We start from the raw sequence: 12,517 nt of genomic DNA, 5'->3' as shown, positions 1-12,517 counted from the left end.
GTGGGGATATGGCGTGCTGTATAGGGCGTACACACGGAGCCGTTTGACCCCCCAGAGCGTTCCGTCCGCGTCTTAGAGAACCTCATGGTGCATTATCAGACTTTGAGATCAGAGTACAGATTCATTAGCAGCGAGGCATGCAGACATTTCAATGAACCCAGTTAACTCTATGTACCTTATCAGAAAAGATGGCTAATACCAAGATGGGGTGAAAACTGAAGTGTTGGATGATAGCTTTAAGACAAAGATACCCAAACTTATCCTTGGGAAGTTCTCTCAGCATCTTCGAACTTCTAAAGGGGTATAATTACTTTATAGAAGGTTTTTCTTTGCTCTATCTTTCCATACTGAAACTGCCATAAACGTAGATAGTGAATGTAATGAATTAGGCAATCATAACCGCATGTAGCCTTCTGAAGGACATGGTGCATTTATTAAGTTTCAAGGACACATTATTAGTGTTTTATTCGGAGGAAAGAAATAACCAAAGTACGTATAAGTCTATTTGGACCCTTTCAACTTTTAAACCCATGTGCACTGAGTACTAGAAATTACTCAAGTGGTCATCATTATTTAAATTGATACAGTGATGGCACACACAATCTCATCTGTGTTTGATATAGCATTTGGTGTGTCCAACCTATTCTCATTTAAAGTTTTATCATGCCTGTCAGTGACGTGCGGTGAGGTTCATGGCTGGTGAGGCACTGACTCTTTCAGAGTCAGATTTACAAATATTATATTTTGACCTTAATCGAAATATTCGGTTATTTTCAAAAGCTTTTTTAGTCTGATGCTTCAATTCATTTTAAACAGACAGTTCAACAAAAGGATACCCAAAATCTTTCTTAGTAAGATCCCATTTTCATTACAATTGTGGTCCATGAAGATGAAGTCCATGCTTTCCTTCTGGACAACAATCTCTATTACTTTTTTGTAAAAGTCCTCCTTATCTTCCTGTAGTTTCAAAAGTCTAGTTTGTTGTTCGCGTCTACCGTCCCGGCGTAGAATAACAGTAGCAACAAGAACCTGTGGGCTCACGTGCGCCTCCTTCAGTGCGGCAGAGGTTATGGCTGCCTCCCCTGGTGCTTTTTTCATTGCCGTTGTATGATGAGACCAGCGAGACTAAATATCATATATACGTGAAATAAGTTATTTAGAGACTATGGATGGCGAGGATAAATGTAATAAAGGGATCTACAAACATTACATTGGTGACATACAGTGAGATGGTGCAGGCATGCGCTTAGGGCCCGCTTTCCAGCCAGTTTCTGTGGGGTGACGCATTCTGAGGTGAGGCAGATCTCATCTGTGCCTCACCTTACCCCACAGTAACTGGCTTGAGTGCGCTCACAAAATAAGTGCCCGCGCTAAATTAGTGCCCGCTCTCCAGCAAGTTACTGTGGGCTTACGAGAGGCAGAGCTCGTCCCTGCCTCACTTCTCATCGCTACCCATAGTTGTAGCGGAGCTTTGCATATTTGCTGATTTTGACTATAAAAAGCGATTGGAATCAAATATAAATCACATTTACAACACAGATCAGTGGAGACATTTTATTATTATTATTACTATTTAGTTTTTCTTTAGTTGTTTTTCCGTTACATTGGAGTATGACAGGTGAGGCTCTGCCTCCCCTGTCTGCACGTCGCTGATGCCTGTGGACTTGAGTTTGCCCTGCAATCTCTTTTACGATCTTCTTGGGACTTGGAGAGTTGAAGGAGGAGATAGACAGCCTTCTGGCAGAGAGACAGAAAATAACCTGTCAAAGCTGCAAGCCGAGTAAAGACTGTCTCTTAAAACACATGTCAAATGAATAGAAGAGCAAGATGGGAAAATAGAGGAAAGAGCACTGTAACTACTCTGGTCTTGAAAGAACATTACGTATCGAACTGATGTCCACAATCACGTTTATTTTCTTCTTTGTACAATCATGAAACACCGTGAAAATGTGTTCGCCTAGTAGACTAGCAGTAGAATTACGTTATCACATCGTTGACACTTTTAGCGCCCTTTTACTCTCTCACAAACACAATATAAACATCCGGGGCTAGAGGTCACATGTCTTCCGGAAAGACAACTCTTATCATTTTTACAAAATAAAACAAAGTTCAAGCATACATTAAACACTCTTCAAAAAAGACAAAACAATAAATAAGGGACCTTTGAGCGTCAGCTACAAGCACGATGAAAAGTTGGACAACATACCCTGTGCCATGTCTTTCACAGACACACCATAAATCCACCACGCAAACACACATTTTCCTCGCAGTGTTGTCAGAATGATTGGCCAAGAGTCAGAATCCTTTATATCCTGTTTACTTCTCTTGGAGGTAGTTGTCCCACATTTTCCATGACTGGATCAAACCCACTTTCTTTGTCTATCTTACTCCCACTCACAATAGCCATTTCACACACTCATCACTGTGTGTCTTGCTTTGAACTTTGCTGGTGCGTTGCCAGTTCCAGCTCTCTGCTCATGCTAAATCACCCTTTACGATGCCTTTTTTCCCTCTACTCCTCTATCAGTGCTACTCTCACTACAAGCAAAGTGCACCCTCATATGTCAAAGGCAGCATAGCTGAGTTGATCTCAAATAGCAGAACAGAAGCATTGTGTTCATTGACATGCTTGTGCTTTTGAGAGGGTCTTCGGGCTATGAAATAAAATGTGCACCAAACTAGTTTATGTGTTTTTCTGTTTGGGGAAAACAAAATAGGAAAAGAGACGGCAGCCCCAAACTTCATCCACTTCTACTATAGCCAATTTAGCATAACCTATTTGCTCTGTCGCTGGGCCTGTAGAAGGTAAGGAACTAAAGGTGGCTGTCTACTTCGTCTTTGACCAGGCAGCAGACTATTATAATTAGTTTTTATCCATAACCTATGAAGGTTAAATCATCAGATAATACAACTTATTTGCATTCATGCAGTGTAGGTTTTGTGCACCTGTGTTATGCATGTGCAATGGCTATTGATTGAAGTCATTTCTACAGTACGAGGCAGCCTGCTATAAATCTAAGCTTTTGACATCTCCATAATGTAAGGTTTCTTATTCATACTGTTTCTCAGGTGTATTGATTCAATTTTGCCATCATTTCACATAGTGTTTGTGTGTTAGTATTTATCAAAGTGTATGTGTAGTCAGTCAGTGTAGTTTGTTGTTATGATTTATGGATCTGTTGTTTTTGCCACATTAAATTAGATTTGTGACTGATGCACCTGAGTCTAGTTTCCCATCGAAAACATTTAATATAAAAAAACGAAATGTCTGGATAAGTTTCGACCCTGAGTCCATAAGTATTTGTCTGCCAATACCAAATCCACCCTTTGGGATGATCACAGGACAACTGTAATAAACAATATGAAAAATACGATGATTGTGAGACCTTTATTAATGGTGAGAAAATAATATTTGCTTAAAAATATTCCTTGTTGAATATTGTGTGTGTAGCTTCCAGTCTATTTGGGTTAGGTCCCCTAGATACTTCAAAATGAGACATGTCTGTTACTTCTTCCCTGTTACCTGTGTGTCCGTTAGAGTATCAGTTACATAACCAGGCACACAATGGATATTAAACAGATATCCACCTGAGGCTAATGTTAACCCTTGGAAAATGTCCAATGGACAGTTAAATGTGAAGATCACTTCCTCTTCTCGTGTCTTGTGAAGAAAAGGACTTAACATTTAAATGTAACTTATTCAGGTTACAAAAGCTGCTCTGTAATTTGGTTTATTTCAAACGTTATAAGATCATTTTTTGTTCCAATAATTTTAATGTTCTTTCGTAACCAATAATCCATGTATAACGTTTTCCAGATAAACCACCTGGTTAAACTCAATTTGCTTGTAAATGACTGTCTACTGTATGGGTGCATTGTGGCTTATTGGTTCACTTCATCGTATTTGTGCAGTGTATACAAGCAGGCAGAAACACATAAAGAAATCAAAAGGATGAAGAAACTTTTCTTTCTTCCTTGATTTAAAAACACACACTACGTCAGACAGTGTTAAGATGAATTTTGGATTTTATTTTTTACTGGCATACTTAACTCACTTACCCGTAAACCAAGGGACACAAGTTAGTGACTCAGGATGGTAAATGTCAACATGTGAATAAAAAGTTCTCCAATATTTATTTTTCAGAATTTCAATAATATCATTTAAACTTTCCATTACATTACATTACATTGCATTTAGCTGACGCTTTTATCCAAAGCGACTTACAATACGTACATTCGACCAGGAAGACAACCTTGAAGAAAACAGAATCATATAAGTACATCAGGTTTCATAGAGCCAAACATTTCAAGTGCTACTCAACTGGCTTTAGGTAAGCCAGTCCTTTATTAGTATATAAGTGCTTTGTTAGCAGTTCTTTGTTAGTAATTCTATCGCTCGAAGTGGAGTCGAAAGAGATGAGTTTTCAGTCTGCGCTGGAAGATGTGCAGGCTTTCTGCTGTCCTGATGTCAATGGCGAGCTCATTCCACCATTTTGGAGCCAAACACACAAATACAGAATAAAGCAAAGTTGTAACTTACTTACATTCATTCATGTACATTCTTAGTACAATGTGTCCTCCGCATCTGACTCACATTGTACTTTTTAACACACCTTACGTTATTACTTTACAGCTGGGTATAAAAGATTGTGCTCAGGCTGTTATCAGCGTGGATCAGGTTGCACCATGACCCCACCTACTAATGTATTTTTACACGATGTATTTTCTTTCTCTGAAAGGACAGCAAACAATGGGGAGAACAAAATGAGGTTGTGAATGTTGTGAGTTAGAAAAATCGGGAATATTCCTTTTTTTTTATGTAGGGATGAAACACTGATAATACTGACATATGTTAGTGTTGTAAAAATAAGAAAACAGTCATTTCTAGTAGAAATTCAGTCATTAAGTCTCATTTTACATGGCGCAAAAGTTGACAATACCTTCTGCTTTTGTTGGCCACAACGCAATCAGGTTTGTTGTCATAGCAAATCTTTAAGGTTGACTGTCCACATTGTAATTTAAAAGTGGCCAGATTGGGTTTGTGTATTTTAGACTTTGGTCAATGTTGCACTAATGTGTCACCATAGTGATGGCACACAAATGCACACGCTGACTGTGTCATTGCAGCTGTTATAAAAACCATGCACTTAAAACCTGATTGAAGTGGTCCGACTGAGTTGAATTCTATGAAGGTAATTTAAACAGCTTTTCATACCACTTACCATACAAACATAACAGGTGTAATCATGTGTTTTTTCTTTCATTATGCAAAAAAAAAATGAAGCTGTCTTTACACAACTTTGGAATAGAATACAAATGTAAATGTTAATGTGAAACATACTCATATACACTGAAATTCTGTTACAAAGTACAAAGTAAACTTTACAATGTATATACAACCATGTCTTCCAATGTAAACAATTCATAGAGTCTATCTTTTTACAATTGTGAAAAAATAAATAAAACCAGATTTACAGCAAAATATAATATATAATTTTTATGATATGAAATGTACTTTATTAAAAGGTGGAGATGTTGTTGTTGAATGTGGCTTAGTTTGGGCTACATTTGGACTTTGTTTAAGGAGAGTTTAAACATCTGTTTATCCGTCATTAGCCACACAACAGACATCGTTCAGTTCTCTATTGTCTCTCGTGCTCCCATAAACAAAGCAGGTTTTAGGCTAAAACAAGGAGGTTATTCCTGAACTTGTAAGCCCCAACCTCCCAGAAGAATTCTCTCTTCTCCCATATCTTCCTCCTCCTTTTTGAGACCCGTCCTGGTCCAAGGATAGTTAGTCTTTCTGTATTCACAACTGTCTTTTGATGCAATTCCAAGAGGGATCGCAGGCATCCAGCTTTCTTTGTAACCTGTTTCAAACATGGTATCTTTAGATATGTTCTGAAATCCCTGTGGGGAATAAGAAGCAACTGGTTGAGAGGGGGAGAAGTGAGTGTTGCAGTAGGGCTGGGTTGGGGTGTGTACACTGCCATCATCAAACCCTGAGTCCGACCACTTTGAGCTGTCAAAGCTCTGCAATCTGGCCAATGATGGCTGCTCCGTCTTGGAGTCTATGAGGTCAGATAAAAGAGGTTTTCTCTCAGAGTTAAGAGGTGATACAATGTCATCTGTGCCGCTCTTTAACTGAAACATGAGTGAAGGCAACACAAGTTGTCCATTTGTGTCCCGCACTGTTTGCAACTGCAGGGGTCTGGCCTGATTGTTATCACATGGTTCCTGATCTGATAACGTTGGTACTCCAAGTGAGGTCAGGTTTGGACTCGCTGTCTCTTTATTCCAGCTTTCTCCACTGGAAGATAATTGTACGTTACTGGTTTTTCTTTTGTCGTTAGTAGCCTGCTGAAAGTCTTCATTCTGGGCAGCAGGAACATGGACAGCTACTACACCGTAGCTCTCTGACGATTGGCCGCCGGTGTTCTCGTGTTTTGAGGTCACACTGTCTGCACTTGTCTCCACAGAAGAGCAATCGCTGTCTTGCCAGGGGACGTCCTGGGGGGAATAACCTCCAGGCCCAACTACAGGCCTATTTGTCTCCACTCGAACTGTTGAGTAAACTGTTGGTTCACTTTGAACGTAGATCTCCGGTTTGGAAATAACGATATTCCTATCTGGAGACGGCAGAACTCTGTGTGGGGGGCTGAAGGTGGATACCTGTGTTTTAAGAGAATACAGAGAGACCAATTAAGTTCAAAGGGTTCTGGATTGTTGTTGCTAAATAAACCTATTTCCATTTGATTTGAATGTACTGATACAGAAAAGTCCAATTTCTGCCAATAAGAATTTTTAAGATACATTTTCATATGAATGAAAACATTTACCATCATTGGTAAAAAAAAAAAAAGCAAACCAAATGCAAGATATATGAAATTCTTAAAACAAATAAATGCCTTTACACTTCATATGACAACACTGAAAGCCCCATGAGTCATTGAAAATCTATTTAACATGGCTAAAACAACATCCGCAGATATTCAACGTCTTTAATTACTTTCTCTTTGCTGTGTCACACGCGAACCTTGAACACGTGTACAGTAATCAAAGTGCCAGAGGGCTTAATTTCCCAGTAAGGCAACATTTCCTTGTTGGCACTTCAAAGAAAACATTAGGAAATAAACATCTTACCAATAGCTTGCTCTTTTCCTTTCCAGCCTTCACGTAGTTGCACATATACACAACTGACACTATGATTATGGTCGTCAGTAGAGCAGCACTCACAAGAAGCCATGGCAAAAGCATCAGAGGATCATCTGAGGAAGAAGATAATTGCTTTAAAACCAGTCCAGGAAATCACACACGTAAAATTTGAACCCTCAAGCGACAAGTTCAAAAGTTTCCCATTGCGACACACAAGCTTAGGCACGTTATCGGGGAGTAGCACTGTAGCATGCCTGTGTGACATAGGACTGTTGATTAACCATTATATATATATATATATATATATATATATATATATAAACTTCTCAGAAGTAGGCCTACTTATGTTGGTGAACAGGATCTTATCCAAACAAAAATCTTCACAGCAACATATAGAAGTGGAAATCCCCGCAGCACCTGTGTAATATATATGTATAATCTTGCCTGAAGCTGTCACCATTTGTTATTGTCAGTTTTACCAGTAGAATAATAAACAATAACGCAAACTAAGGTCAGGAAAATGAGTGTAATCAAATCTAATGTAATCTTATCAGTATCAAATTCAATCAAATAAAGCACACTTAATAAAGTGTTTTGGTCGAGACAAAGTTCTGCACATGTAACAAAAGCACACTACAATAACATAAGAAAAACAAAATAGAAAAGACAACAGAAATATAAAGACAAAACACAGAGAAATGTCAGGTGTCATGCTCAGCTCTAACTAGAAGGCCAGAGAGAAGAAGTGTGTCATCAGTGAAGATTTAAAAATAGTACGACAGCAGCACAGGGAGAGGTCACCACCCAAAAACCACCAAAAGTGTCTGCCTGTTTTTAACAATTTAATGTGCCTATTTGACCATGTTCAGGAAGGCTTGGTGAAGAAAGCAGGGACTGGTTTATAAAATGAGAATGGTTTATAACAACCTGTCTTGATACAATCCTAAACACTTGTTTCTGAGTGGCTATAATCACTTGAGGAGAAGAGCACAGAGTACTTCAAGTCAAACATAAATGCAACATTTTCAACTATCACTCAAACATTTTCTTGAGTTTTCTCCACAGCAACTAGCTCCTTGATAGTTTCCCAGGACAATGTTCACTGTTATACGGCTGCTTTTTTAAAACTATGATAGCATTTAATCTGCATCACAGGTTTTCAGAAAGGTAAATAAAGTTATTAATAAAAAGAAAAAATGGTATTAGAAACTGGCAGTTGTTTTTCAATGTATACAAAAAGAGCATTTAGTGGATACAATGAAACATATGCAGCAGCAAACAAATCATCCGCATGAAGTTATATTAATATCGTTATCAGTATACTTTGTACTTCTCGCAAGAGTGTGTAAGAGGAATACAAGTTAGATGCATCTTCCTCACCTGGCAGTGTGACACAGAACGTAGCATTTTCACTCTTCAACCGTCCCTCAGTGGACGGCGTGTAGAACACGTTGCCGCAGTACTCTGTTTGGTTGTTCCTCAAGTTGATCACAAACCGGCCAGTTGTGGTGACATTAACCTGGTGACACAAGGACATACAGATGTGAATGTAACAGTAACAAGAAGAACAAACTACTTTAAGCTAGGTACGTTGACTACAGCTTCGTGCCATCAGGGCTATTTGCAGAGGAGCGCAGTGACCGTGTCTAAATATCTTGGGCAGAGTGCGCGCAGTTATGCATGTAGACGGGCGGTATGCGATCCAATCGATTCATACGGGCAGAATGAAATGATAGGAGGGGTTTACTCCTGGCCTGCGACTGCCACAGATAAGGGATTTGATTTATTGATTGTTGTTGCGATGTTAACATTTGAACACATATGACATAAATGCTTCTAAAATGAATTGCGTATAAGCTTTAAAATCAACTTGGGGATGAATGTTCACTCTTCAACCTACCTGTGCAGCCCACTTTGGCTTGATGATGTCTAAGGTATAATGGATTTGAACTTCTTCAGGTCCTTTTTTGCTTTTGATGATTATGTCCTCGACTGAGTTTCCATTTGGCCCCAAGGGCAGGGTGACGTTAACGTGCAAGGATGACACGGTTGTGTGTTTAAACAAGATTGGTGGACCAAGAATAGCTGTGGAGGCAAAGAAAGATAAATACATTTAGGTTGCAGTAAAATACATCTGGCTTTGACAAAAGCAAGAAATGCATGATCAAGCGTGGAGATTCTTACTTTCTGCTATAGGTTTAAACTTATGGTTTAAACTATGGCCTCGTAAGCTACCATTGGAGAACACCTGAGCCCGGTAGTGAACGTCATAAACTGATGGGGTCTCCGCAGTTAGGTCACAGAACCGATCAGTAATGTTCTGACACTCCTTTTTTTCCTTTTTTATCTGGAATATCTGATCGTCTGATTCATCACTGTAAAATAAGTGGAGTAAAATATGATTAAAAACTGAATGAGCAGGGCAGTGCAACACTTTAGGTTAACTGGTATCAAACCGAGAAAAAATAACTTAAATGTGCTGTGTGTAATTTAATCAACCATATGATTATGTAACACACGTAAAAAAGTACAGCATTTTTTAGCAACCAGGAAATGACATTGAGTGAGCAGCATTTTCCTATGCAGCTGGGTTGATGCTTAAAGTCCAGCTAAAACATTCCATGACCGTGGAAGGGACAAAAGAAAACAATACGATAGGTGTGGCGTTTGACATTTGTCTAGGACACTGCGTCATGTGTAATTACATGCAATCACACTCGCAGTTGTAGAAGCTGAGTCTAAAAAGGAAAGAAAGACACATATTGCTCTTCTTTAGCATTACGTCTAATCTATTGCTAGTTAAAACCTAGCAGCAGATTCATTAAGCCAATACACCATTTCTAGAAGACATAGCGGGTAACAATTCTGCAAAGAAATTCACGTTTTTACTTGATTTTTTAAAATAGTTCAATTCCCATGGAAAGACCAGAACCAACAATGACTTGTCCCATGGTCACATGTGTAAATATATAACCTCAAATGAAGTGAGCACCATTGTCTACAACATGCTCATTTGACAGTGCCTTGACATTGCCACTATAACTAAGGGCTAACAGAGTGTTTACCCTGCATCACAATTTCCTGCCCTGACCCACCACTCTTTATTGATCTCTTCACGGAGTCACATGGAGGGCAATGGAAGTATAGGAGTACAATCTCATCCTTCATCCCAGGTCTTACCTCCAGTACCGGACACTGTAGAGGACCTTTTCCCCGGGGAAGGCAGGCTCCACAGGGTCCCAGTGCAGTATGTTGTAAAAGTTCTTGGAGACAAAATACACTCTTCCATCGCAAGTTAAAAGAGAAGCTGTTGGAAAAAAAATATTGCACATGAGAAAAGTATTTTATGGCGGATGTTGATTCCAAGCTTGTTCTCATTAAGTCCGGTTTCAAGTTCAAAAATATTCATCATTTTTATAATTAACCATCCTGAAGGTTTTTCTTTTAATATATTGTGTTGTACATTTTTTATATATTGTATTTTTTTGACTTTGTGCTAAGTGAGTACGGACACTATTCTGTAACAAGCTATAGAGAACCTTGTACACTCGCATTACACTTCTCTTGTATCTAGGTTGCTCAAATGTTCCCAGCACATACAGTTACAAAAAGAAAAAACAGCATCCTCAGCCATTGCTGTCTCCCAATATCTGAAGTTCTTTGTTAGGACCTTTTAGAGTAAAGCGATACAGCACACATACACTAGAAATATCCAGGACCACAGGGAGGTTATGAAAGATGGACTTTGTTTCTGCTTGTGGCTGAAACTGAAAAACGCTGTTATTTGATACTCTTTCGTGTTACATACAGGAAAGGGATGCAGGAAACCAGCCTGTATATTAAAGCTTAAGTTATTCATACAAGGACGATATTTTCATGATGAAAAGTCGTATACAAGGCGAGCGTGATTTACCAAACCAGGGCTTGTTACATCTTAATGTTATAGCCCATGTAGTTTATTATAAGAGAGACAAGTTGAGAATGACATACAGAGGAGCCAATTTAACATTTGCATTTTTATAAGCTGCAAAATTACATTGTCAATATTACGCTAGACTGCTTCTAAAATGAAATAGCATTTACATCACTATCATTTAAAAAGTCCTCTTATTATAAACGTTATTGTATTGTTGGTATTGCTTATTTTTCCCAGAAGAACTACTTTGTAATGACAATTTGCTCAATCAAAACAGACATTTGTATGAGCTCCACTGTACTCACCATAGCAGAACAGAAGCAGGATGATGACATTCAGAGACCACATCTTCATTTGGTATCTGGGCCACGGGGAAAACAAACAAAGTCCTACTCTGAAACTCCCGCCGCTAAGTTGTGAGTTCTTAGCAAAAGAAACATAAATTCCACACGACAACAAAAGAGCCTAAATCCAAAATAAAACTCTCCAAAATCCCTCAAAACAAAACCAGAGTGGCTGTCAGAAGGGCTGTCGAATCTTAAAGCTGTGAAGGAGTTTGCTTTGTTTATCTGGCCTCTGCCTCACAACCATCTCTGATACTCTCTGGGAAAGGAGTGGCTTTACTGAGGTGTGTACTGCAGGTGTACTTTGGAATATGTTATCGCTTTGTTCCGGTTTTTCTGCTTACTTTATGTTCCGCCTACTGTTATTCTCTCTCCATACTTCCCTTTTTCTTCCCTCCTCCTCTTCCTCCTCCCCTCTCCACCTTGAGTCTCTCTCTCTCTCTCTCTCTCTCTCTCTCTCTCTCTCTCTCTCTCTCTCTCTCTCTCTCTCTCTCTCTCTCTCTCTCTCGTCTTTCAGGTTATTCGTGGTGTCTAGAGATTACAGGAAATGACTCAACTGCAAAATAAAGAAAGTGAAAGAACATTCTTTTGTTATATATGAATGCACCTGCCAATTACCTGAGCAAGTTAGATGCTGCGTATCACAGTGCACTGAGATTTTTGACAAATTGTAAAGCACTTACGCATCACTGTATCCTGTATACCAAGGCGGTTATGCCATCACTTACTGTACGGAGGCTCAGTCACTGGTACTTTTTCATTTACAAAGCCATGTTGGATAAACTACCATCTTATATCTGCTCCCTGATCTCTCTGCGAATTGAAAGTACTTATTGCCTGAGATCGCATGCTGTGGTTTTATTAAATGTGCCAAGTGCTAGGACTGTCTTAGGGAAGAAAGCTTTTCGATGTGCAGCTCCACTAACTTGGAACAGTCTGCAAAAAGAATGGAAAATTACCAAGCTAGTACCACTACATGTTTTTAAAGCTCGGTTGGATGCTACAAAATCAGATGCTGTTGGTACCTGTACATGTGGTTAAATATGTAAATTGTAATCCCTGTACATTTTGCTGTATGATATCCTTTTGTTGTTCTGTTGTT

General features: G+C 39.0%; 1 protein-coding gene across 2 annotated transcripts; it reads right to left on the bottom strand.

The window, feature by feature from the left end:
• Positions 1-4,008: 4,008 nt before the first annotated feature.
• On the bottom strand, positions 4,009-11,760 carry ifnlr1 (interferon lambda receptor 1). 2 transcript variants are annotated; one of them, XM_034232763.1, is made up of 7 exons: positions 11,377-11,760; positions 10,336-10,462; positions 9,340-9,530; positions 9,056-9,240; positions 8,536-8,674; positions 7,144-7,268; positions 4,009-6,672 (listed from the first exon to the last, which is right to left on the bottom strand). In XM_034232763.1, exons 1-7 carry the CDS (start codon positions 11,423-11,425, stop codon positions 5,698-5,700), a joined length of 1,791 nt encoding a protein of 596 aa, XP_034088654.1. In that variant the 5' UTR covers positions 11,426-11,760; the 3' UTR covers positions 4,009-5,697. The 2 variants fall into 2 exon arrangements, with proteins under 2 accessions (XP_034088654.1, XP_034088663.1); XM_034232772.1 differs by lacking the exon at positions 9,340-9,530.
• Positions 11,761-12,517: the final 757 nt, after the last annotated feature.

This window comes from Gymnodraco acuticeps, unplaced genomic scaffold (assembly GCF_902827175.1).
Source record: "Gymnodraco acuticeps unplaced genomic scaffold, fGymAcu1.1, whole genome shotgun sequence".
Taxonomy (NCBI): Eukaryota; Metazoa; Chordata; class Actinopteri; order Perciformes; family Bathydraconidae; genus Gymnodraco; species Gymnodraco acuticeps.
The sequence above is the reverse complement of the archived record's forward strand: the minus strand, read 5'-3'. Positions and strand labels throughout refer to the sequence as shown.